The 27,701-nt window shown below is 43.8% G+C and overlaps 1 protein-coding gene across 7 annotated transcripts in view; it reads right to left on the bottom strand.

The window, feature by feature from the left end:
- LOC134340801 (endothelial cell-selective adhesion molecule-like) overlaps window positions 1–27,701 on the bottom strand; it is a 186,842-nt gene that overhangs the window by 18,158 nt on the left and 140,983 nt on the right. For 5 of the 7 annotated variants that reach the window (XM_063038331.1, XM_063038327.1, XM_063038329.1 and 2 more), the window contains exons 2-4: window positions 9,589–9,737; window positions 7,310–7,511; window positions 4,448–4,603 (exon numbers count right to left, since the gene is read on the bottom strand). In XM_063038331.1, coding sequence (XP_062894401.1) covers window positions 4,448–4,603; window positions 7,310–7,511; window positions 9,589–9,708 — 478 coding nt within the window. In that variant the 5' untranslated portion in view covers window positions 9,709–9,737. Of the gene's footprint in view, window positions 1–4,447; window positions 4,604–7,309; window positions 7,512–9,588; window positions 9,738–21,282; window positions 21,299–27,701 lie in introns of those variants that run through there. The other 2 variants (XM_063038332.1, XM_063038333.1) reach the window with 2 other exon arrangements.

Here is a 27,701-nt window from a genome sequence, read left to right as displayed (position 1 = left end):
TACAGAATGGAGAATGGAGAACTATATGTCTTTCCTCAGCCTGATTACTCTAAACTCACCCACACTGGCAGCATGTAGGAATGAAATACACTTGAAACTTTATGTTCTTATGGCACGCTGTTAGAATTTAACCTAAATGGTTTAATTACAGCTACAATGAATTTTACACAGTAATTATCTAGTTATTAATGGGTTGTGTGGGTGAACCATTTGATTGAACTTTGAAAATCACTGATTTAAATGATGAGCGTCATTCTAGAGTATGTAGAAAAAAACCTCTGAATTCAGTCTTATTACAAAATGTCTGACTCGGGTTAGAGTAAATTCGGCGTCCTCTCCACCATTGAGCAGACCTCCACGAAACGCTGTCGCAGGAAAGCAGCGCCCATCTTCAAGGACCCCCACCACCCAGGACATGCTCTCTTCTCGCTGCTGCCATCAGGAAGGTACAGGAGCCTCAGGACTCACACCACCAGGTTCAGGAATAGTTATTACCTCTCAACCATCGGGCTCATGAACCAAAGGGGATAACTTCACTCACCCCATCATTGCAATGTTCCCACAACCTATGGACTCACTTTCAAGGACTCTTCATCTCATGTTCTCAATATTTATTGCTTATCTATTTATTATCATTATTATTTATTTCTTTTTGTATTTGTACATTTTGTTGTCTTTTGCACAGTGATTGAATGCCCAAGTTGGTGCAGTCTTTCATTAATTCTGCTATGGTTATTATTCTATATTATTCTATGGATTTATTGAGTATGCCCACAAGAAAATGAATCTCAGGGTTGTGTACGGTGGTATATATGTACTTTGATAATAAATTTACTTTGAACTTTGAACTTCTGAATTACTTCCTACAAAGTGAAACCCAAAATCATGAATGGCAGACGAGCTCAACACCTTTTATGCTCACTTTGAAAGGGAGGATATAAATACAGCTGCGAAAATCCCTACTGCACCCGATGGCCCTGTGATCTCTGTCTCAGAGGCCGATGTCTGGCTGCCTTTCAGGAGGGTGAAGTCGGCAGCCCCCGGTGGAGTACCTGGTAAGGCTCTGAAAACATGTGCCAGCCAACTTGCAGGTGTATTTAATGACATTTTCAACCTTTCACTGCTACAGTTGGAAGTTCCCACCCGCTTCAAAAGGGCAACAATTATACCAGTGCCCAAGAAGAGTAGTGTGAGCAGCCTTCATGATTATCATCCAGTAGCACTCACATCGACAGTGATGAAATGCTTTGAGAGGTTGGTAATGACAAGACTGAACTCCTGCCTCAGCAAGGACCTGGACCCATTGCCACACTAGGTCTACAGCAGACGCAATCTCAATGGCTCTTCAAGTGCCCTTAGATCATCTGGTCAATACAAACACTTATGTCAGGATGCTATTTATTGACCATAGTTCAGCGTTTAACACCATCGTTCCTAAAGTCCTGATCGAACAGTTACAGAACATGGGCCTCTGTACCTCCCTCTGCAAATGGATCCTTGACTTCCTAACTGGAAGACCACAGTCTGTGCCTATTGGTAAGAACATCTCCTCCTTGCTAACGATCAACACTCAGGGATGTGTGCTTAGCCCACTGCTCTACTCTCTCTATACTCATGACTGTGTGGCTAGGCACAGCTCAAATGCCATTTGTAAATTTGCTGATGATACAACCATTGTTGGTAGGATCTCAGGTGGAGAGGAGAGGACAAACAGGAGCGAGATATGCCAGCTAATGGAGTGGTGTCACAGCAACAACCTGGCACTCAACGTCAGTAAGACAAAAGAGCTGATTGTGGACTTCAGGAAGGGTAGGATGAGGGAACACATACCAATCCTCACAGAGGGATCAGAAGTGGAGAAAGTGAGCAATTTCAAGTCCCTGGGTGTCAAGATCTCTGAGGATCTAACTTGGTCCCACCCAACATATCCATACAGTTATAAAGAAAGCAAGACAGCAGCTATATTTCATTAGGAGTTTGAGGAGATTTTGTTTGTCACCTAAAACACTCTAAAATATCTGCAGATGTACGTGGAGAGTATTCTGACAGGCTGCATCGCTGTCTGGTATGGAGGGGACACTGCACAGGACCGAAAGAAGCCACAGGAAGATATAAATCAGTCAGCTCCGCCTTGGGCACTGGTCTCTATAGTATCCAAGATATCTTTCAAGGAGTGATGCCTCAGAAAAGTGTCGTCCATTATTAAGGACCCCCATCACCCAGGACATATGCCCTCTTCTCATTGTTACCATCAGGAAGGAGGTACAGAAGCCTGAAGGCACACACTCAGTGATTCAGGAACAGCTTCTTCCCCTCTGCCATCCATTTCCTAAATGGACATTGAAGCCATGAACACGGCCTCACTTTTTAAAATTATTTCTGCTTTTGCATTATTTTTACTTTAACTGTTTAATATATATATATATATATATATATATGTACAGCAGTACAATGCAATACATAATATAGAAGAAAAAAATCCATAAGTAAATCAATTACTGTAAGTATATATATATATATGTATATTAAACAGTTAAAGTAAACTGATGAAAAAAATGCCTCATTGCTGACAGAAGCAGAGCATTTCATTTGCTGGGGTCAACTTTACATCTAGACGTCCAGACTCAGCCAACACCACCAAATGAAATGCAGAGTAGGTTTATATTTGTGGTTATAGCACTGATGTTGTATGGTAATGAAACTTGCAACTCCAACAGAGTTTATAGCAATACATCATTGGAGATCAATTCACCCACTGGGCTCACGCAGCTAGTTTTTAAGCTGCTAGCTGCAATTTCTAGTTTTTTCCCCTGTAACCCTGCAAATATATATTTTTCAAGGACTTACCAATTTCTTTTTCTCCATTCTAGGATTAAATCTCCCCCCACATTTTCAAGCAATGAATTTCAGATCAAAGATATCTACTTTCCTGAAAAAGCAAATTTTCAAGTTCCCTTGCTACTTTTGTCATTCTCCTTCAATGTGTGAACTCTCAATCCTTCCAGCAGAGGGAAATATTTCTCTCTTTCTTCGGTCTAATTTCTTTATTATGTGGAATGCTTCTATCAAATCTTCACAGCACTGTTATTGTTACTGCATCACTATTCGGGGAACTTTAGCTGCAGCCATCTTCTGCTTTTTTTTGTAGAACATCGGGGTAAATTACAAGTCTATCCTTCTCAAATGAAAACACTGAGGGTGGCAAGAGTAGGAAGAGACACTCGAGAAATGCAAGACACAAGAGATTCTGGAGAGGCCAGGAACACAGAAAAGACTGGAGGATCTCAGTAAGTCAGGCAGCATCTATGGAGTGGAATGAGCAGACAATGTTTTGGGCTGAGACTGTTCATCGAGACTGGAAAGGAAGGAGCAGAAGCCAGAGTAAGAAGGTGGATGGGGAATGGGGGGGGAAAGGGAGACATACAAACTGGCAGAGGATAGGTGAGGGGGAAGAAGGATGAAGGTGGGAGTTGATAGGTGGAAGAAGTAACGGGCTGAAGAAGAAACAACCTATTGGGAGAGTGAATCTTATAGAATCGATTGCAATGGTTGGGGCCAATTGATTACTCGGTGAATTGACTGGGCATCCTATATGCAGGAGGGACTCTCTTTTGAGCACAGCCTTTAGAGTGCGTATGTTTTTGGCTCGGCAGGCTCAGTTTGTAGCTCCTGCACTGTAAGTTACCCAGTATGTACCGTTACAAACACGACTCAGTAAAAACACTTAATCAGACTACGTTGTCGTTCTTGCCCCACACATACATAACAGAGAAGACAGTTAACTATAGAATAAAGGGAAGGAAGGCGAGAGAAAGAGAGTCATGAGGGCAGAGGAGAAGAGGAGTGAGAGGATAACTTGAGAGATGAAGGAATCCGGGAGACACTAGCTCCTGTTCCACCATCACAGATACATCCACATCTTCTGAAATGACCACATGTGCAAACCTAAGACCATAAGACATTGGAGCAGAATCAGGCCATTCAGCCCATTGACTCTGCTCTGCCATTCATTTATGGCTGATTTTGTTTTCTTTTCTCAACCCCATTCTTCCATCTTCTCACAGTAATCCTAACTCCCTTACCAATCAGGAATTTATCAATCTCTGTCTTAAGTAGACCCAAATACTTAGCCTCCACAGCCTTGTGTGAACGCCATCAAGTACAGGCCCAGAACCATCATATATTAAACTTTTCATTCTTGGGATTATTCTTGAGAGTCTCCTCTGGATCCACTCCAGGATCAGCACATATTTCCTTAGATATGGCAGATAATGCCTTTCACAACATCAGGACATCTTAAAACACTCCATTGAAAATAAGTATATTTGAAATATGTTCTCTGGTACATGGTATGAAACTTTGAGGATCTTTTTTGTTTATCCATGAGAATTCAGCTAAAGATAACAACAGTTACATACTGAGTGAAGAAACTAGTTTTTGTACTCACTGTGGATAGGGAAATTAAAAGACTGTGGCTTGGGACTAATCCGTTGCCAAGTGTAGGTGGGGACTGGTTTGCCACTTGATGAATGACAGGTCAGGGTCACATTATGACCAACAAATTTGCTTCCGTCGATACTGCATTTTGGAGTGGAGGGTGGTACTAATTTGGAGAGAAGAGAGAAACAAATCAATGAGATGGATGCTTAAAATATGTGGAGCACATTGCACTTGCTACAATACTCAGAATGAATTCCATGGCGCGAGCCCAAGATCGACTCCATTGCTTCTCTCTGATTGAGCCACCGAGCAAAGTTGAAGGCGATGAGGATGAGAGCAGAAGACGTGCGAGTGTTTGGCGCCGTCCACCTGCGTTTGGCCAGCCTTCTTCTCTCGCGCGCTAGCTGCTGTCGGAGGAAAGTGCAGGAGTCTTGGGATCCACGTTGTAAGGATTGATCGGTGAAGCTGTGGACTCATTTTGGGGGACATTGAGGTTCATGTTGCATGTGTTTCTGGATTCTGATAACTCTATTTTTGCTGTTTTTAGGCTTTTTGATTGGGCGATCAATGCGGACTGGGACGCTTTGGCGAAGAATGGCTCTGCAGCCTGCAGTGGGATAGCGGCACTACTAAACTGAACTAAACTGAATACTACTGGACTCCTGGTTTGATATTCTATGTGCTGTCCGCTTGCTTTTTGCCATTTGCGCAATTTTTTCTTTTTTGGCGCGTTGGGTGTTTGGTGTTTTCTTGAACGGGTTCCATGGTGTTTCTTTGTTTCTTAATTGCCTGTGGGAGGACAAATCACAGATTGTATTCTGTATACATGCCTTGATAATAAATGTACTTTGAATCTTTGAATCTTTGAATGATCTTTCATTGTAACATAAGAATATCTGGCCAAAAGATTTGTTAATCAATATTCAAGTTGTGGGTGTTGTCAGCAAGGTGAGAGGTTATTCCCCAAATCTATTTGAGCCTGCATATTGCACACCATCTGAATGAGGTATTCCCACAGTGCTCTTGTGTAGGGAGTTTGAGGATTTCGACATTGATGATGAATTTCTCAATCAGAATTTTATGAACCTTACAGTACATTGCAGTGACTAAGATAGATAGAGGGGGCTGGGGGCTAACTAGAATGGTTGGAAAAAAGAACAATCGACATTTCAGCCCTGGCCTACTGATTTCCAGCATCTGCAGATTTTCTCTTGTTCGTGTTTTGTGAAAGGCAGTTTGCTCGGTGAGTAGTGTCTACAATGATTTTTTTCCCTGGTCATTTCTTTACCCTGGACACATACAAGTCCTGCAGTGATGGTAGACTGCAGTCAGTGTCATTTTCGGCTAATCTCTGGTTTTTGCATATTGTAAAAGGATGTTGTGAACCCAGACAGAGGTGACTGATGTGAGGATGCTCTCTATGATGGGAGAATTGCACCAGTATGTTTTGGAGAAGATGGAATTTTACCAACTGTTGAAAGACGTTTTCGTTAATGAAGGAAATGTTGTTCTCCTACATGAGGTCCTGTGAATTAATGAAGCCCAGGAACCTATACGTTGAAAGGTGCTAACTGTAGAGTTGTTATTAGGAGTGGGTGGAGAGGAGGCACATTTCTCCTGAAGTCAATATGCATCTCCACAGTTTTGAAGACATTCCGCTCCAATTTGTTATGATTGCACCAGGCTTATTTACTTTCTGATCGTATTTGGATTTATCATTAATTAATCATTTTTCAAAAATTTGAATTAATCATTAATAGTTAATTTCATATAACTGGTATAATAGCATAATGGCTAAGCTACTTGACTAGTATCATAGTCCATTGTCTTAGGGATGCAGGTCAAATCTTGCAATGGCAACTGAAGAAGTTTAATGCACATAATGAGGTAAAACTAGAATTAAAAACTAGAATTCCAATGCACTAAGAAAGCTCAATTCTCCTATGAATATGTCCCTCTTCTTTCCTTAAATATTTCTGTCTTAATGGTGGATATTCCAACAGTGTGTAATGCAATCTGTCCTGTTAAGTCAGTCTGAAATTCAAACTTCTGAAAGGACAATGTGAATGATGACAGTAGAGTGTAAAATGATACACACTACATTTATTATCCTTAGTAACAGAATATACCGTCTGACAGTCTCAATATGTCAGACCACACAAAAAAAAACCAAAAATAAATAGCCAATTCTCATATAAACAAAAAGAAGTGTAAGTAATTTAAAGTTTGAGAATTCATTACTGAGTCAAGCAGGCTGCAATGTGTCCACGCAGAAGATAAAGTGTAATTCATTTATCTTTCAATGGGCAAAGTGCTCTAATTTTGTTCAAAAATCTCTCCAGTGACACTTCATCAAAGGTCCTCTTGAAGTCCAAATGTCAACTTGTCCTCCCTTATCTGTGTTAGTTACAATGTTAAAAATCGCAATAAATTTATCAAACACCATTTCTCTTTCATTAGTCAATGATGACCCTGCCTAATCTTAATATTATGTTCTAAGTGCCCTGCAATCAATTTCTTAGTAATAGATTCAAACATTTCCCCACTACTAATGTCAGGCTAACTGTCCACAATTTTCTATTTTTACTCTCCCATCTTTTCTATGAAGTTATAACCACCTTCAAACTATATTAGCCAACTCCGATAAGTACTCTCTCCCAATTTGCAACTGTAGCCTCTGATACAGGGGTTCCTAAACTTTTTTAATGCTATCGTCCCTACCATTAACCAAGGGGTCCGTGGGCCTCAGGCTGGGACCCCTGCTCTCATTTGCGACTGGCTCAAAAGCTGGGGGAGCCATGCAGTACATTCTGGGAAATGAAGTCACTCAACTACAGAGTAGGCAGGCAGAGTAGATTGTAATACGTACTCAGCACAGACAAGTTGGTTATTCCTGTTTTCATTAAGCCAGGTTTTGCAGAGACTACAGTGCAAGTGTAGTGACCTGAATCAGCTAACTTGGTGTTGTTGATATATATGGAGACATCCCTGGTTGGCTTTGAATGCAGGAAACTAATACGGTCTCGGTATTGACGTTCTATTGTAATTTGGCTGCTGGAATACATCACGATCTGGAGAGAAGAAACAAAGTACATTTTAGAAAAGGAATGTTAACAGCATGGTGTACAAGTCAGTCAAACCAAACCACTATATTCCTTCACACTAATAGAATTTACACTGAATTTGATGTTAATTATGAATTTACATCAAACATCCTGCAGACAGTTCACAAAACTACTATCTTTTATTTCAAATATGATTCTATTACTCAGCTGCGTACGATTGGAATCTGTGATTTATATTTTGATGTTTTGGCGCTGTTTGAGCAATCTGGCACTTTGCTGTCTCCAAGGTTTGGAGTGGAGTGTGTGGCCTGGACGCCTGGTAGCCTGGAGACAGGGCACAAGCCAGTGATCGACTCCATGTTGCTTCTCTCCGATTGAGGCGTTGAGCAAGGCTGAAGTCGACGAGGACGAGCGCGAAGGACAGATGGGTGTTTGATGCAGTCTTCGTGCGTTTGGCCGGTCTTCCTCTCCCTCTCACTATCTGCTTTCGGAGGAAAGTGCAGGAGTCTTGGGATCCACATTGCAGGACTGTTTGTTGAGTCTGTGGACTTGTCTTGGGAGACCTTGAGGTGCATGTTGCACGTGTTTCCAAAGTCTGGTTACTCTTTTTTTTCCTGTTTTTGAGCAGTTGGATTGAAGTGAGTGATGTGGACTGGGGAGCTTTGCGGAAGAATGGCCTTGCGGCCTGCATTGGCTAGCGGCGCAGTGCTGAACTGAACTAAACTGAATACTAATGGTTTGATGTTTGATATTTTATGTGCTGCTCGTTTGCTTTTTGCCGTTTGCGCAATTTGTTCTTTTTTTGTGTGCTTTGAGTATTTGATATTTTCTTGAATGGGTTCCATGGTGTTTATTTGTTTTCATGGCTGCCTGCAGGAGGACAAACCTCAGAGTTGTGTTCTGTATACAGTACAGACTTTGATAATAAATGTACCTTGAATCTTCGAATTGGTGTTAATGTAGAACGCTACTAATTTGCAAGTATTTGGGCTAGTAGTTTAAGGAGGTCCCCAGATCCTTTCTCCAAAGGGTGCTTAATCTAAAGGTGTAAAGACCCGGATCCATTTTGCTGTATGCCCATGTACCTCATCTTGCACCTGAATTAAACTAGTTGCAGGTGGTATACAGCAAGGCTATACAGTACTTGCAACATACTGCCAATGAGAGAAGAATGAGGTCCGTCTTACACAGCACAGTCCAGTCACTGTGCAGCAAGGAATCCCTAGGAAGCTGGTAGGGAGCTTGCATAACAAAAACACCTAATCCTTTACCTAGGCAGAAAGCCCACAGGCTGGCAGCCAACACCTCCACTTGCAAATCCTGCCCCGTTTTCCAATGTGAAGCCAGGCAGAATAAAGGCCAACAGTGCAGATACCCAAGCCTATGTAAATGGCCGAGATATGAAAAAAATATACAGTTCCCCAGTTCATCCTGGTCCAGAAAGCTTTCGCCCACGTCTGATTCCATCCTGAGGGAAGTATAGATTCTCTGATCACAAATCAGGAAGCCCATCCAGGCTCTGAACCATCCCATTCCCTGACTTTTTTGTCTCTCCAATGTGTTTCGATTCTGCCCTTATTATCCCACCACCCACTTAGGGCTATTTGACACATAGCTAAACATCCTACCATCATATGTTTGAGATGTGGGAGGGAACCTAGGGAGACCTATGTGGTTGCGGACTCCACACAGACAGCACGGAGGTCAGAATCGAACCTGGATCACGAGGGCTGTGCAACTGCAACAATGTTGCTGCATTCCTGTGGTGCCCACCATTGGCTGCATGTTTTTTTGACTATTCTGCAGTCTTTTTTTGGTGCCATCATGAATACAGTCTAAAATTTCTAGGAGCCAATCACAAAAATATAGACTTTTGGAATCCTTGAAGTCTGTACTGCTGTTGAATCCATCCTCTTAGTTCAGTGTTTTACCCTCTAGTAAAATCACAATGGAAGCTACAGTCTAAAAATGTGGCTTAGCAAATGGAGCACCATCATGCTGAATAACTTTAAGCTGGAGCTGGTTCAAAAGGGACTAAGTCACCTCAGTGTACACACTAAATATTTGCTGTGATATCACTTACCACTCCTGATGTTCCTTTGGTCCAAATCACAGAGGTGATATTGAGGTTTGCTGGGCCTGTGATGATCCGGCTGGTCAGAACAACGGTATTGCCGATAGAGACCTGCTGTGTACTGGGCATCTCTAACTCCAATACTTCTGATACCACATCTGCAAAAGACAACAGAAACTCTTTTTTGAATTCAGACAAACAAATTAAGAGCAGGCTTAGTACACTGCAAAAGGTGCAGAATGTCATCTTAACACAACATAACCATCAGTGCTCTCAAGATCTGTCAGGATATTGTATATTCATTCAAGTCCTGACTTACTCTTCTAATATTCAGCAGATACAGGCAGAGATTGTCCAGACTTTCCATAAGACCACAAGACATAGGAGCAGAATTAGGCCATCCGGTCTCACTCAGGGCAGCAATGTCGACGTTATAGCGCCTCAGCTCAGCAGTGATCAGGGCTGTTCTCCGGTGAGGTCTGTCAGAGATGCCATACGAGTCCAGGAGAGTCCTTACATTCCATGTTACCAGTTTATTGTTTCTTATTTCAAGCGCAGTAGTGGAATAAACTGATAGGTATGGTAACCTATCCAGGTGAGTGATTGAATGGGCAATTTTTAGGCCACCTTTTCTAGGCCCTTCCCCAACTGAGGTGAGCAGTGCGGTCCCTAAATAGGGCTGCTCAGTCACACAGGGGTCTGCCAAAAACAACTGCCACTCAGTCCCAGCTGCTAGCGACCAAATACCCTGTGCTGCTGCCATGCAGGGTTCTGACTTGGAGCTCCCAGTCCATTCGTACCTGCTCCCGTTGCCAGACGCCCCATTACTCTTTGCTCTGTGCATAACCTTACCATAACCAACACCATCTTCCAGCAGAAGGCAAAATATAAGACCTCATGGATGCACTCTCGCTCTAAACATTGGCACATGATCGACTTCGTCATTATGAGACGTAGTGACATCAAGGATGTTCTCATCACCCGTGCCTTGAGAGGTGCAGACTGCTGGACTGACCACCGTATGATTGTGTCCAAGCTCCATATGAAAGTGCGATCCCCCCCTGCGGCTGCAAAAAAACAATAAAAGTGGCTAAGTTGCAACCGCCTAACAAGCACAGAAGCAAGAAGTGAGTTTCAACGCATCCCAACTGAGAAACTAAGGGAGCTGGAACCTTGTCTGAGCTCAGAAAATACCATGGAACAACGGTATTTAGGGAGGGAGCAGCTCCCTATGAGGCAGCAGCCCAATCCATCAGCCATAAGAGCTGGAACCACCAAGACTGGTTTGACGATAACTCAGACACCATCCACAACTTGCTTAAGGACATACACAAAGCACACCGGGCAACTTTAGACAACCCTTCATCCACCAGCATCAGGCAGCATTGGCAGGCAGCTCAGAGGAAATTGCAAAAGGCAAAATGAGTGGTGGACTGAAAAGGCACATGAAATCCAGTCCTTTGCCGATAATAATGACATGCATAATTTTTTACAATGCTGTCAAAACTATCTATGGCTCAATAAATCGATGCGTTACACCCCTGAAAACAGCAGACCTTCTAACACTTCTGAAGAATCAGAATACCATTCTGCTGAGGTGGGCTGAGCATTTTAACACCCTGCTTAATCAGGACTCTGACGCAGACTCCACCATCCTGGACGAACTGCCTGAACTTCCTCCTATCCACAACCTCAGTCTACCACCAACCTTCCAGGAGGTTCTATCAGCTGCCCATTCCCTTAAGAACAACAAGTCCCCTGGTACTGACAATATCCCTGCTGAGTTACTGAAGAACGGTGGGTACATATGTATGCACACCCTCTACCAGTACATCACCAAGGCCTGGACTGATGAGAACATCCCACAGCAATGGAGAAATGCAAACATCATTGTCATCTATAAGAAGAAGGGTGACAAGGCCATCCGCGGCAATAGTAGGGGCATATCACTCCTTTCTGTTGCTGGAAAGGTCCTGGCTAAGGTGATGCTTCAGAGACTCATCAGCAACATCACCGAGTCAATGCTGCCTGTATCGCAGTGTGGATTTAGGAAGAACAGGAGCACGATCGACATGATCTTCACAGCCCGGCAACTTCAGGAAAAGTGCCGGGAGCAACATTAGGACCTGTTTATGGCCTTTGTTGACCTCTCCAAAGCATTCGACACTGTGCAAAGAGAGCTCTTATGGGGTGTCCTCCTCAGGTTTGGCTGTCCCAATAAATTTGTTAACATCCACCGCCAGTTCCACGATGGGTCGACCGCTCGGGTGACCACAGGAGGACATGAGTCTTGTACGCACAGGGATGAGGCAGGGGTGTGTACTAGCGCCAGTGCTCTTTAACATCTTCCTCTTGTGTGTTACCAAGCTTCTTCGCAACGAGATTGAAGACAACAGCGTTGTGGCAGTGGACGTCAGATTAAATGGTAACCTCTTTGACATCAGGAGGCTCCACGCAACCACCACACTCTGCAGAGAGCGGGTCCTGGAGCTGCAGTATGCAGACGACTGTGGTCTTGTGGCCCATACTCTGGAGGATCTTCAGACTGTCCTTGCTGTGGCGGTGAGAGCGTACAGCAGGATGGGGCTGTCTGTCAGTACCACCAAGACAGAAGTGATTTGCCAATGGAGTACCAGTGTCCCACCCACTCTACCTGCCTTCACTGTTGGTGATGAAAAGCTGTCTGTAGTGCCATCTTTCAAATATCTGGGGAGCATTCTCTCTGAGGATAGTGGCATTGACGACGACATCCAGAGCCGCATTAAACAGGCATCAGCTGCCTTTGGGAGACTTCAGCGTAGAGTCTTTCAGAACAGGAGCCTTTGTCCCTCCACAAAGGTTGCCGTATACCAAGCGGTCTGTGTCACCACCCTCCTTTATAGCTGTGAAGCTTGGGTAACCTACAACCATCACATCAAGTCCTTGGAGCGCTTCCACATAAGCTGCCTCCAGTGCATCCTGGGAATTACCTGGCGTGAGCGGGTGCCTCACACTGAAATACTTGTAAAGACCAACTGCAGGAGTATTGAGGCCATGATCACCCAGCATCAGCTGCAGTGGATGGAGCACGTGATAAGGATGCTCCCCATGTCGGCTACCCCGCAGAGTGTTATACGGCCAGCTACATCATGGTCGACACTCAGCTGGAGGGCTGAAGAAGCGCTATAAGAGTCAGATGAAGAATGCTTTAAGAAAGTGCAAGATCAGACCCGAGGACAAATGGAGGAGGTTGCTGCTGACCGTACCACTTGGTGACAGCTGTGTAGGGACGGGGTTCATATTCTGGAGATGGAAAGAACAACCAGAAGACAGCAGAAGAGAGCCAGGAGAAATGCAGCCATGGTTGCCACCACTACTACATATACATGTCCCACCTGCAACAGAGCTTGTGGGTCCAGGCTAGGACTGTACAGTCATCACAGATCTCACCGTTAAAGGAGTGGACGTCGTCATTGGATTTCGATGGAGAACCGAAGGGGGGGTGGTGTGTGTGTGTGTGTGTGTGTGTGTGTGTGTGTGTGTGTGTGTGTGTGTGTTGGTGTCAGACTAGACTCTGGGAATTGAGGAGTCTAATGGCTTGGGGGAAGAAACTGTTACACAGTCTGGTCATGAGAGCCCGAATGCTTTGGTACCTTTTGCCAAATAGTAGGAGGGAGAAGAATTTTTTTCCTCCTCCTCAACCCCAGTTCCTGGCTTTCTCCCCGTAACCTTTGATGCCATGTCCAATCAAGAGCCTATCAATCTCCGCCTTAAGTACACCCAACGACCTGGCCTCCACAGCAGCACGTGGCAACAAATTCCACAAATGCACCACCCTTTGGCTAAATTTCTCCACATCTCTGTTTTGAAAGGGCGCCCCTCTATCCTGAGGCTGTGCTCTCCTGTCCTAGACTCTCCCACCATGGGAAACATCTTTTCCACATCTACTCTGTCTAGGCCTTTCAACATTCGAAGGGTTTCAATGTGATACCCCCTCATCCTTCTGAATTCATTAAGGCAACCAGACTATTTCATGGATGTGTCAGTGAACCTTTGAACTGCTTCCATGAACGTTTTTCTTGAAATGAAGACAGCAACAATGCACTTTTAACTCAAGAATAGGCCACATTAATGCTCTTTATAAAAAGAGAATAATCTATTTCTGCTTTCAATTTCCACAACAATAATAACTTTCTATTAGCTTTTGAGTTACTTGCTCTATCTGCAGACTAGCCTAACTTTGTTAGGCAACGAATGGAGACTATTTGGACTCCACAATGGTACTCAAAGGTGACTTTTGAACACTGTTTTTGAAACACAAGAATGTCTACACAGAAATCATCAAAAACAAGGTTCATACTTTAAAAATCAAACCTGGTGTCAAATCTGTCTAATGCAAACCACAATGCAGGGGTTCCCAACCTTTTTTTTAATGCCATTAGCCGAGGGGTCTGTGGGCCCTAGATTGGGAACCCCAGAGACAAGCAAGGGGAAAAAATTGTCAAATTTGGAAGGAAAGGATCATTGCTGAAGTTAACTCAGTGAGTACCCTTGACAATGATGGTGATTAAGGCAAATAAGACAGTCAGGCTGGGCAACAAATTGAAACTAACTTCAATAAGGAAGGCAACACTGATCAATATCCTTTGCTACATCTCAAGACAGCACATTAATTTGGCCAGAGCTTTGAATACTTTTCATACCCTACCCTCAAATAGATGTGGATGAATTGTCAAAAGGATCTCACAAGCAAACACACTGGAGTTTGTGTCCTCATACTAGGTTGCCACACTATCAGATCCTCTCCAAAGCTGAATCATTATATTTAAAAGGCTGACATAACCAACCTGTTGGGCACGTGGCCAAGTGGTTAAGGCATTTGTCTAGTGGTCTGAAGGTCGCTAGTTCGAGCCTCAGTTGTGGCAGTGTGTTTGTGTCCTTGAGCAAGGCACTTAACCTGGTGTCTGTGCGAGGAGTGGCGCCCCACACAGACTTCCAATCTGTGCCTTGTAAGGCAAGAAAATGCCCGACGGAGGCCTCTCATGGTCTGAGACGACGTTTCCCCCCCTGCTCAATCAACCTACAGCTAAGTTGTTGCAAATGGCAGTGTGGTGGAACCTCTTATTGTACCAAAGCCAAAGCCATGCTGATAACATAGCAGCTGGCACATTGCTTTATAGTCCCAGTGATCACCAATCGGCATTCAATTCCCACCGCTGACTGTAAGGAGTTTGTATGTTCTCCCCAAGACATCAAGGCTTTCCTCCAGGTGATCGGGTTTCCTCTCACATTCCAAAAATATATACTGTAGTTAGGCTTAGTGAGTTGTGGATATGCTATGGTGGCACCTGAAGTGTGGTGTCACTTGTGGGCTGCCCAGCCCAATACTCACTGATTTGATTTGACACAAACAAAATGCATTTCACTGTGTGTTTTGATGTGTACACGACAAATAAAACTAATCTTTAATCCAATCTGAATTTCTGAAATGGAAAGTTCTGAGGGAGAATCACTCTGCCTCTTTAGTCATGCTCTGGCTATAACAGGAATGCCTGATTAAATGTTCAAAGATAAAAATAGAGAAATGTTTCATTTCCCTCAATCCTTCTCTGCATTAGCAGAAAAGTGAGACATTTTAGCTGGTTACATATAATACATTACTGAAAATTTATGTTGAAAACACATCCCACTTGTAGATTAAGGGGGCAATTTAAACCAAACAGCCTATCAAAGGAAAAAAAAGCAAAATCACAGTAGGAGTTGCTTTAGAGATAGTTAGTGCCAAAATATTTCTATTTCTGCTGAAAGTAGCACATGCAATGTAAAAATGTGTAATTAACTTCAGTTAATCAGGCTGCTTCCATTGAAATAAAAAGCACCTCTCCTACATCATTAGCCCTGAACAGAATGACTTCTGCGATAATGAACAGGAAGAACAATAGAATGAGCATCAAACTGATTCTTTATGTTACAAACTGAAGTGAGCACTTTTCATCTCAAATTCCTGTGGGTAACCCTCAGGGAGCTTTAATACGCTGTGAAAGACAGGGCAGTTTCAGCCCCTTTTGGTCCTTCACAGCTTTTCCCGCGTCTCTTAGTGATGCAACCGCGGTCTTCATTGCTCCCATTCCACCACCCCTCACCCTCAACTTACTGCCTGCATTTACATTCTGACGGCATTCAAGACCTGTGGAGTTTTCACCGTGAACATTTATCTCATAGTCATACTTTATTGATCCTGGGTGAAATTGGTTTTTGTTACAGTTGCACCATAAATAATTAAACAGTAATAAAACCAGAAATAATTAAATAGTAATATGTAAATTATGCCAGGAAATAAGTCCAGGACCAGCCTATTGGCTCAGTGTGTCTGACCCTCCAAGGTTGGAGTTGTAAAGTTTGATGGCCACAGGCAGGAATGACTTCCTATGACGCTTTGTGTTGCATCTCGGTGGAATGAGTCACTGGCTGAATGTACTCCTGTGCCCACCCAGTACATTATGTAGCGGATGGGAGATATTGACCAAGATGGCATGCAACTTGGACAGCATCCTCTTTTCAGACACCACCGTCAGAGAGTCCAGTTCCATCCCCACAACATCACTGGCCTTACAAATGAGTTTGTTGATTCTGTTGGTGTCTGCTACCCTCAGCCTGCTGCCCCAGCACACAACAGCAAACATGATAGCACTGGCCACCACAGACTCGTAGAACATCCTCAGCATCGTCCGGCAGATGTTAAAGGACCTCAGTCTCCTCAGGAAATAGAGACGGCTCTGACCCTTCTTGTAGACAGCCTCAGTGTTCTTTGACCAGTCCAGTTTATTGTCAATTCGTATCCCCAGGTATTTGTAATCCTCCACCATGTCCACACTGACCCCCTGGATGGAAACAGGGGTCACCGGTACCTTAGCTCTCCTCAGGTCTACCACCAGCTCCTTAGTCTTTTTCACATTAAGCTGCAGATAATTCAGCTCACACCATGTGACAAAGTTTCCCTACCGTATCTCCCCTAAAAGGCACCATTGAAGCAACAGACGGGATCATTATCATGAAAGGAAGATTTGCATTTATACAGCATCTCCCAACACTGCAGGACGCAGCACAAAACATGCAACCAATTACTGTACGACCTTGCTGATACCACATTCATGACCCTGAACTTGACCGCACTTCAAAACTGGTTGCAAGTGCTCTGCAACCCCCTGCGGTTGTGGAAAGACGCTATAAACATGCAAATCATACTTTCATGATCCAGGAATAAGCTCTCACTGAATATCACCTTCCCATTTATTTCATCCACACCTGTGCTACATGCCTCGGGCCTTTCTCTCGATTTTTTTCCCCCAAAATGACAGCCGTTTTCTGTGGTTTGGTCATGTGGAGTCAGAGCTTGAAATTCCCAATTTCTAATTTTCGCCCATTTCAGGATGTTTTCTCAGTTATCATTGTTTGGCAAAATCAAATGCATTGATGATTGAGAAGTAAATTTAGCAAATAGATCGTGTTTTAATTTCTAAAACACATTGCTTCTCAGTGTGTGATGGAAATAAATAATACTTGTCCTATTAGCCATCCATATTTAATATAGAAGATAGAACATAGTGCAGAAGAGTACAGGCCCTTCGGCCCATGATATTGTGCCAACCTTTTAACTGACTTCAAGATCACCACATAGCCATCCATTTTTATTTCATCCATGTGCCTATTTAAGAGTCGTTTAAATCTCCATAATGTACCTGCCTCTACCACCAACCCTGGCAGTGAATTCCACACACCCACCACTCTCTGTGTAATGAAGCTTACCTCTGCCACCCTCCCCCCGATATTCTCCAATCACCTTAAAATTAGGCCCTCTCATATTGCTGCTGTTGTGACTCCCGTCTCCCCTTCCCCCACCACCACTCCGCAGCCCCGTCTTCCTCAGATCCCACAGTCAGCTCCTGGGCCCTCAGAGGCTCCATCTTTCTCTCACCCCAACCCTCCCCTCTCCACTGACACCCCCAGCCTCCCCCCTCCCCCCTCTGATCCCAGCCCTCATCCGTGCCGGGTCTTTACCATCCCCTCCGACCTTCAACTGTCGGAGGCAGAACGCTCTGTTCTCAGTAAGGGCCTCACGTTTGTCCTCCTTCGCCCACACCTCAGCGAGTTCCGTGTTCGCCACGATGCGGAACTTTTCTTCCTCCGTCTCCGTCTCCGAGCCTACTTCTTCGGCAAGGACTCTTCCACCCCCACCGATGACCCCTTCTCCCGTCTTCAACCCTCCTCTTCTTCATGGACACCCCGCTCTGGTCTTCTGCCTGCTCTGGATCTCTTTATTGCTAACTGCCGACGGGACATCAACCGTCTCGACTTCACCGCACCTTGTCCCCATTCCAACCTCACTCCTTCGGAACACTCTGCTCTCCACTCCCTCCGCACTAATCCTAACATTATTATTAAACCCGCTGATAAGGGGGGTGCTGTTGTAGTCTGGCGTACTGACCTCTACCTTGCCGAGGCACAGCGACAACTCGCGGATACCTCCTCTTATTTACCCCTCGATCGTGACCCCACTAAGGAGCACCAGGCCATTGTCTCCCACACTATCAACAACTTTATCCGCTCAGGGGATCTCCCATCCACTGCTACCAACCTTATAGTTCCCACACCCCACACTTCCCGTTTCTACCTCCTACCCAAGATCCACAAACCTGCCTGTCCTGGCCGACCTATTGTCTCAGCTTGCTCCTGCCCCACCGAACTCGTTTCTGCATACCTCGACACTGTTTTATCACCCCTTGTTCAATCCCTTCCAACCTATGTTCGTGACACTTCTCACGCTCTTAAACTTTTCGATGATTTTAAGTTCCCCGGCCCCCACCGCTTTATTTTCACCATGGATGTCCAGTCCTTATATACTTCCATCCCCCATCAGGAAGGTCTCAAAGCTTTACGCTTCTTTTTGGATTCCAGACCTAATCAGTTCCCCTCTACCACCACTCTGCTCCGTCTAGCGGAATTAGTCCTTACTCTTAATAATTTCTCCTTTTGCTCCTCCAATTTCCTCCAAACTAAAGGTGTAGCTATGGGCACCCGTATGGGTCCTAGATATGCCTGCCTTTTTGTTGGCTTTGTGGAACAATCTATGTTCCGTGCCTATTCTGGTATTTATCCCCCACTTTTCCTTCACTACATCGACGACTGCATTGGCGCTGCTTCCTGCACGCATGCAGAACTTGTTGACTTTATTAACTTTGCCTCCAACTTTCACCCTGCCCTCAAGTTTACCTGGTCCATTTCCGACACCTCCCTCCCCTTTCTAGATCTTTCTGTCTCTGTCTCTGGAGACAGCTTATCCACTGATGTCTACTATAAGCCTACTGACTCTCACAGCTATCTGGACTATTCCTCTTCTCACCCTGTCTCTTGCAAAAACGCCATCCCCTTCTCGCAATTCCTCCGTCTCCGCCGCATCTGCTCTCAGGATGAGGCTTTTCATTCTAGGACGAGGGAGATGTCTTCATTTTTTAAAGAAAGGGGCTTCCCTTCCTCCACTATCAACTCTGCTCTTAAACGCATCTCCCCCATTTCACGTACATCTGCTCTCACTCCATCCTCCCACCACCCCACTAGGAATAGGGTTCCCCTGGTCCTCACCTACCACCCCACCAGCCTCCGGGTCCAACATATTATTCTCCGTAACTTCCGCCACCTCCAACGGGATCCCACCACTAAGCACATCCCTTCCCTCCACCCCTCTCTGCATTCCGCAGGGATCGCTCCCTACACAACTCCCTTGTCCATTCGTCCCCCCCATCCCTCCCCACTGATCTCCCTCCTGGCACTTATCTGTGTAAGCGGAACAAGTGCTACACATGCCCTTACACTTCCTCCCTTACCACCATTCAGGGCCCCAAACAGTCCTTCCAGGTGAGGTATCACTTCACCTGTGAGTCGACTGGGGTGATATACTGCATCCGGTGCTCCCGATGTGGCCTTTTATATATTGGTGAGACCCGACGCAGACTGGGAGACCGCTTTGCTGAACATCTACGCTCTGTCCGCCAGAGAAAGCAGGATCTCCCAGTGGCCACACATTTTAATTCCACATCCCATTCCCATTCTGACATGTCTATCCACGGCCTCCTCTACTGTAAAGATGAAGCCACACTCAGGTTGGAGGAACAACACCTTATATTCCGTCTGGGTAGCCTCCAACCTGATGGCATAAAATTGACTTCTCTAACTTCCGCTAATGCCCCACCTCCCCCTCGTACCCCATCTGTTACTCATTTTTATGCACACATTCTTTCTCTCACTCTCCTTTTTCTCCCTCTGTCCCTCTGAATATACCTCTTGTCCATCCTCTGGGTCACCCCCCACCCCCCCGTCTTTCTTCCCGGACCTCCTGTCCCATGATCCTCTCGTATCCCCTTTTGCCTATCACCTGTCCAGCTCTCGGCTCTATCCCTCCCCCTCCTGTCTTCTCCTATCATTTTGCATCTCCCCCTCCCCCTCCAGCTTTCAAATCCCTTACTCACTCTTCCTTCAGTTAGTCCTGACGAAGGGTCTCGGTCTGAAACGTCGACTGCGCCTCTTCCTATAGATACTGCCTGGCCTGCTGCGTTCACCAGCAACTTTGATGTGTGTTCCTCTCATATTAGCCATTGCCACCCTGGGAAAAAGGCACTGGCTGTCCACTCATTCTATGCCTCTTAGCATCTTAATCACCTTGATCAGGTATCCTATCATTCTCCTTCACTCTAAAGAGAAAAACTTGCTCAACCTTTCCTCATAAGACATGTTCAATAGTCCAGACGGCATCCTGGTAAATACTTCTGCACCATCTCCAAAGCATCCACATCCTTCCTATAATGTTTCAACAAGAAATGAACATACTACTCCAAGTTACTCAACCAGGTCCCCCCCGCCAATCAATAACACCAATATATTTTGCGTCTGAAAACAAATGTGATGGTTAATTGCCTTTCGGTAACAAGTTCAATGGCAAAGCCTTGATTTTCTATGTAATTTCATGTCAGCCTGAAGTTATGAAATATGTTGTCAATGGAGGTTTATCAGTGTAATATACCATCCAAATTTGTAGTAAGGTCCTAAGATGGCTTTTATCAGCATCAGTAAAAAAGTTAAAAATTGGAGTTTATATGTTTTGTTTTGTTTAATAATCAGAAAGTAGACTCTACCCAAAGGAGAATTCCATAGCTGCTAGTCTGGAGTATCCAGTAATCATAACTAACTGCAACTAAACTCAGAAATTACCCCATTCCGAAAGTGAGTCTCTTTAAAGGAGTAAACTATATTGGTACTAAAATATCATACCAAATTCCACACTTCTGATGAACAATGGGAGATCACTGGTTGTTCCAAATCTTGGCTGCACCTCCATAATATTCATTTTCATTCACAGAGTCACAGAGTTATACAGCATAGAAACAGGCCCTTTGGCCCTGTCCGGAATTGCCAAGGTGACAATCTCAGCTAATTGTATTTGCTTGCATTTGGCCCATCTGCCATTGGCACTTGCCTATCCAAGTACTTCTCCAAATGCGTTTTAATTCTGTCCATTTCTACCACTTTCTCAAAGCTCATTCATACACTCATCACCTTCTGTGTGAAAAATTTGCCCCTCTGCTCCCCTTTAAATACTTCCTCTCTTATCTTAAATCTGTGCCCTCTAGTTTAAAATTTCCCCAGCCTAAGAAAAATACTGTGACAACCTACCCTATCAATGCCCTTCTATAAAGTTTCCTCAGCTTCCGTTGCTCCAGCGAAAACAGTCCCAGCCTGTCTAATTTCTCCTTATAACTCAAATCATCTGGTCCTGCAACATCCTTGTGAATTTCTCTGCACTGTTTCTAAATTAATCACATCCTTCCTATGGCGTGGAGTCAAGAAGTGAACAGAACACTTCAAATGCAATCTCACTAACATCCTGTACAGCTGAAACACGATGTCCCAATTCTTGAACTCAATGAGTAAAAAAGAATTCAGAATACCTACACGTGCAGCTAGTAGCAGATCTAGCAGTCACTAAAAGTAATTAATACCCAACATACCCATTGGAGAGAATTTTCACTTGTTGACTATTAATCATTTGTGTTAGATCAAAGTGGACAAGATATAGATCCTACAAGAGATAGTGATAAATTAAGCAGTCTCAGGTAGAGTAAAACTTTCGAAAATGGTACACAGTTCGGGGTATCTCTCACCCTCATCATCCAGAAAAGAAACTGAGGGAAGGAATTGCACACTCTACCACAATAGAAATGCTGATGTAAGTTTGTCTATAAGAGCCTAGTGTACAAGTCATTTTTCTACCCGAATACTTTGCCCAGATTTTTGCTCTTTGTTATTATGTTAATAATTGATGCAGTGACTATGTTGTGTGAATTTTTTGAACCAGTTGTAAGGTCAATAAACAATTCATTCATTTATTTTTTGTTGGTTCATGGGAATATAGGCTTGGGCAGATGCTGGGAGGATGCCTCCTACAAATGCTATTCCAAATAAACTGGGAGGGAGAATCAGGGCTTACCGTCCTATCTGAAACTACTGGTTCAATTTTGATTTCAGATCCAGCTGTTTATATCATTGATCAGTCATAAATTTATAGTCTGTTTATTACAAGATGTACCTATCCTAGGTCTTCATGTGTATGTCCTAAAGGGGCTGTATTCCGAAGGGGTAGAAATTGCTCAGTTAATTTACCTTATAGAGAAGACAACTTACAGATCACTAGTGATTTTCTGATTTGGGGTTATAATAGACACTCTGACAGTGAAAATTTTGAAATTATGGAAATTATACAAATCTGTTTGACCCACTCAGCTAAAGCAATGCTTGTTGAACTTTTCTCAGCTTCATGTAAACCTTAAGACTAGATTATTAATATGTTCTTGGAGTTGTTATTGGAAGGAATTACAGCTCAAGTATCCAAGCAATAAGGATTCATTCCTTTACATCAAAATAATCTTTTCTAATTCAAGCATAAATCAAAGTAAGAACATTTCTTCCAGCCAGCCACTTCATGAAATTTGTGCTATTTTTAATCTTTCCTGACTGAACAAACAGAAATTATTTTTTTAACTCCCTTATTCAGAGATACACCAGAACCCCTGTAATCTTCCATAGATTGTCACTGAAGTTTGTTGTTTTTCAGCAGCTGCACAGTGCAATACTTAAAAATTATGTTACAGTAATAAATACATAAGATTGATTGAATAATGCAAATATAGGGGGGAAAGTGAGGTAGTGTTCATGATCCATTCAAAAATCTGATGGCAGAGGGAAGAAGCTGTTCCTGAAACATTGAGTGTGTATCTCTACGCACTTGTATCTCCTCCTTGATTGTATCAATGAGAAATGGCCATTTCCTGGATGGTGAGAGTCCTCAATGGTAGATGCCTCCTCCTTGAGGATGTCCTCGATTGTGGAGTGGCCAGTACCCTTGATGGAGCTGCCGCCAAGCTGGACCAGTGGGCTAAGCATCAAACTTTGAACACTATATTGGAAAAAGTGCATGTGGATTTTCACCCTTTGTGGTTGCAAAGTAACTGCTGGGAACTGTATTACCTTGATGTGCAATAGAAAATCACCAGTAATGCCAATTCTTGTGCATACTAATAGACTTCTACAGCCCAAGACAAGCAAAAATAAAGACTTATGTTCAGAATATTCACATTATTTTCACTGCCAAAAAGAAAAAATCAAACATATGGATCGCATAAAATGAAACCCTTGCTATCTTCATAGGCAGATTTTTACATATATCAAAATTGCTGATGAAAGCACCCTTAATTCCTTCTTGTGTCCCACAAATTGATTTAAATTTAAACAACCCTCTAGAAATAGGACGGCTGACTTAATTTCACAAGTTTAACGAAGGAGATTGTGCACCCTGGCTCCCTAATTACACCTGGACGACACAGAAGGAAAATATATCTCCATATTTCTTTCACAGAGAAGCAGCTGAATAGTTGTGTTTCTCTGTTCATGACTAATTCAGAGATGTCAAATGAAGCTATAGCTGCTCAATTAATTCAATCGCACTTCTTATTTCAATTAGTAGTCAAGTCTGTGGTGAGGTAGTGTGGAGCTAACGATATAATGTACATTACCCATGAAAGACTGGCCAAAGGACCAGCTCATTTCTATGACATTAATTTTGCCCTACAGTAGTTGTTAAAGTACTTGTGGGTTACCACTAAAGTAATAAACAGAACAACCATATGGATACATTAAGTTTTCAGCTCAAACCTGCCTCCTCTTAGAATTCAATGTTATTCACAACATTAAAATTAAATACTCTGTAACTATGTAGCCTGATGTCCTTTATAGGTATAAACACATGAAAAAGTAACAAATCTATTGAGTCAAATGTTGAAGTCAGTTTTAAAACAATTTATGGATTCCAAATTGCAGCTATCACTGAGCACGTTCTGCTTATATATGACTCACTGACATTAAAAAATACCTAAAAGGGATTAGACCTACAAAAATAGAAAAACACCAGTTTAAATTAAACCTCCCTTTCCCTTAAACCAAATCATTTCTTCATTGCTTGCTTAAACAGGATTGGCATTTTAAGCTCCTAAATATGAACCAGCAACATTTTTTTATTTACATAGAATGGTTTGAGTTCTTAGCAAAATGAGGTGGTATCATCTAGATTTCTTTCTGTCTGGGTTTCATCCAAGCCCCACTTTTGATATTCTGCCCTGTTTAATAAAGCAGTTTGACCAATATCCTTGTTTGTACATGATCTCTATTTAATGAGCATTGCAAGGATTTATATCTTAGTCCTCTCTATTTCAAAACAAAAGTGAGCGAATGTCGACCTCAGAAGGACAGTTTCACAGGTTTAAACAGGAAACAATTACCTTGAAGGATATACCACCCAAGTTGACAAGGCCATTTTTAAGTCAAAGCCTGAGACAAATCTTTTGTAGCAAAGCTTTTTTTTGTGCTCTTAAATTGATGGCAAGCAGAACTGGTGTACCACATTTCAATTCATTCACAATTGAGATAGACCCAGCAAGAACAGCCTTTTCCAAACCCCAGTGCCAGCAACAGTAAAACAAGACAAATCAGCAAGATTTAGTGGGAATTAAATAACTGATGCAACATAATCAGCAGAGAAGATGTACAGATATAGATGGGATAAGGCCCCATGTTTTTTAATTGAACTGGAAGAGTCAAGGAATCACAATAGCACAGTAACTGGCTCATTGTGTCTGTGCCAGCTTTTTGCAGAGCCGTCACTCAATCCTGTTCATAGAGTCATAGAACACTACAGCATCAAAACAGGCCCTTTGACTGATCTGGTCTTCTGTCTACTTCTACCCATCTGCTCCTGGACTATATCCTTCTAAAACCCTCCCATTCATGTACCTATCCAAACATCTCTTAAAGGTTATAATTGAACCCACATCTGCCACTTCTACTGCCAGCTTGTTCCACACTCGCACCAACACCTGAGTGAAGAAGTTTCCTCTCAGATTACGCTTAAATATTTTACCTTTCACCCTTAACCTATAACCTCCAGTTCTAGTATCAGCCAACCTCAGAGGAAAAAAAACAACAGGAATTCTGCAGATGCTGGAAATTCAAGCAACACACATCAAAGTTGCTGGTGAACGCAGCAGGCCAGGCAGCATCTATAGGAAGAGGCGCAGTCGACGTTTCAGGCCGAGACCCTTCGTCAGGACTAACTGAAGGAAGAGTGAGTAAGGGATTTGAAAGTTGGAGGGGGAGGGGGAGATGCAAAATGTTAGGAAAAGACAGGAGGGGGAGGGATAGAGCCGAGAGCTGGACAGGTGATAGGCAAAAGGGGATACGAGAGGATCATGGGACAGAAGGTCCGGGAAGAAAGACGGGGGGGGGGGGGTGACCCAGAGGATGGGCAAGAGGTATATTCAGAGGGACAGAGGGAGAAAAAGGAGAGTGAGAGAAAGAATGTGTGCATAAAAATGAGTAACAGATGGGGTACGAGGGGGAGGTGGGGCCTAGCGGAAGTTAGAGAAGTCACTGTTCATGCCATCAGGTTGGAGGCTACCCAGACGGAATATAAGGTGTTGTTCCTCCAACCTGAGTGTGGCTTCATCTTTACAGTAGAGGAGGCCGTGGATAGACATGTCAGAATGGGAATGGGATGTGGAATTAAAATGTGTGGCCACTGGGAGATCCTGCTTTCTCTGGCGGACAGAGCGTAGATGTTCAGCAAAGCGGTCTCCCAGTCTGCGTCGGGTCTCACCAATATATAAAAGGCCACATCGGGAGCACCGGACGCAGTATATCACCCCAGTCGACTCACAGGTGAAGTGATGCCTCACCTGGAAGGACTGTTTGGGGCCCTGAATGGTGGTAAGGGAGGAAGTGTAAGGGCATGTGTAGCACTTGTTCCGCTTATACGGATAAGTGCCAGGAGGGAGATCAGTGGGGAGGGATGGGGGGGACGAATGGACAAGGGAGTTGTGTAGGGAGCGATCCCTGCGGAATGCAGAGAGAGGGGTGGAGGGAAAGATGTGCTTAGTGGTGGGATCCCGTTGGAGGTGGCGGAAGTTACGGAGAATAATATGTTGGACCCGGAGGCTGGTGGGGTGGTAGGTGAGGACCAGGGGAACCCTATTCCTAGTGGGGTGGTGGGAGGATGGAGTGAGAGCAGATGTACGTGAAATGGGGGAGATGCGTTTAAGAGCAGAGTTGATAGTGGAGGAAGGGAAGCCCCTTTCTTTAAAAAAGGAAGACATCTCCCTCGTCCTAGAATGAAAAGCCATGATCCTCTCGTATCCCCTTTTGCCTATCACCTGTCCAGCTCTCGGCTCTATCCCTCCCCCTCCTGTCTTCTCCTATCATTTTGGATCTCCCCCTCCCCCTCCAACTTTCAAATCCCTTACTCTTCCTTCAGTTAGTCCTGACGAAGGGTCTCGGCCTGAAACGTCGACTGCAGCTCTTCCTATAGACGCTGCCTGGCCTGCTGCGTTCACCAGCAACTTTGATGTATGTTGCTCAGAGGAAAAAGCCTGATTGCATTTACCCTATCTATACTCCTCAATTTTGTCTACCTCAATCAAATCTCCCCTGGTTCTCCTATGCTCCAGAAATAAAGTCCTAACCTATTCAACCTTACCCTATAACTGTGATCGTAAAGTCCTGACAACATTCCTTATAAATTTTATCTGCACTGTTTCAAGCATATTGATATCTCTCCTGTAGGTAACTGATCAGACCCTCACACAATACTCCAGATTTGGCCTCACCAACATCTTATACAACTTCAACGTAACATCTCAACTCCTGTACTCAGTACCCAGATCGATGAAGGTCAATATGCGAAAAGCTCTCTTTACAGCCCTATCTACCTGTGATGCTACTTTCAAGGAATTATGGATCTGTATTTCCAGATCCGTTTGCTTTACTGTACACTTCAGAGCCCTACCATTAGATTATGAGGACATGCAGTCCTCTTCTATTGTCATTTAGTAACGCATGCATTAAGAAATGATACAATATTCCTCCGGTGTGATATCACAGAAACACGGGACAGACCAAGACTGAAAAACTGACAAAAACTACATAATTATAACATATAATTACAACAATGCAAACAATACCATAACTTGATAAACATAGAAACATAGAAAATAGGTGCAGGAGTAGGCCATTCGGCCCTTCGAGCCTGCACCGCCATTTATTATGATCATGGCTGATCATCCAACTCAGAACCCTGCACCAGTCTTCCCTCCATACCCCCTGATCCCCGTAGCCACAAGGGCCATATCTAACTCCCTCTTAAATATAGCCAATGAACTGGCCTCAACTGTTTCCTGTGGCAGAGAATTCCACAGATTCACCACTCTCTGTGTGAAGAAGTTTTTCCTAATCTCAGTCCTAAAAGGCTTCCCCCCCTTTATCCTCAAACTGTGACCCCTCGTTCTGGACTTCCCCAACATCGGGAACTATCTTCCTGCATCTAGCCTGTCCAATCCCTTTAGGATTTTATACGTTTCAATCAGATCCCCCCTCAATCTTCTAAATTGCAATGAGTACAAGCCTAGTTCATCCAGTCTTTCTTCATATGAAAGTCCTGCCATCCCAGGAGTCAATCTGGTGAACCTTCTTTGTACTCCCTCTATGGCAAG

Source organism: Mobula hypostoma, chromosome X2, assembly GCF_963921235.1.
Source record: "Mobula hypostoma chromosome X2, sMobHyp1.1, whole genome shotgun sequence".
In the NCBI taxonomy this organism is placed as follows: domain Eukaryota; kingdom Metazoa; phylum Chordata; class Chondrichthyes; order Myliobatiformes; family Myliobatidae; genus Mobula; species Mobula hypostoma.
The sequence above is the reverse complement of the archived record's forward strand: the minus strand, read 5'-3'. Positions and strand labels throughout refer to the sequence as shown.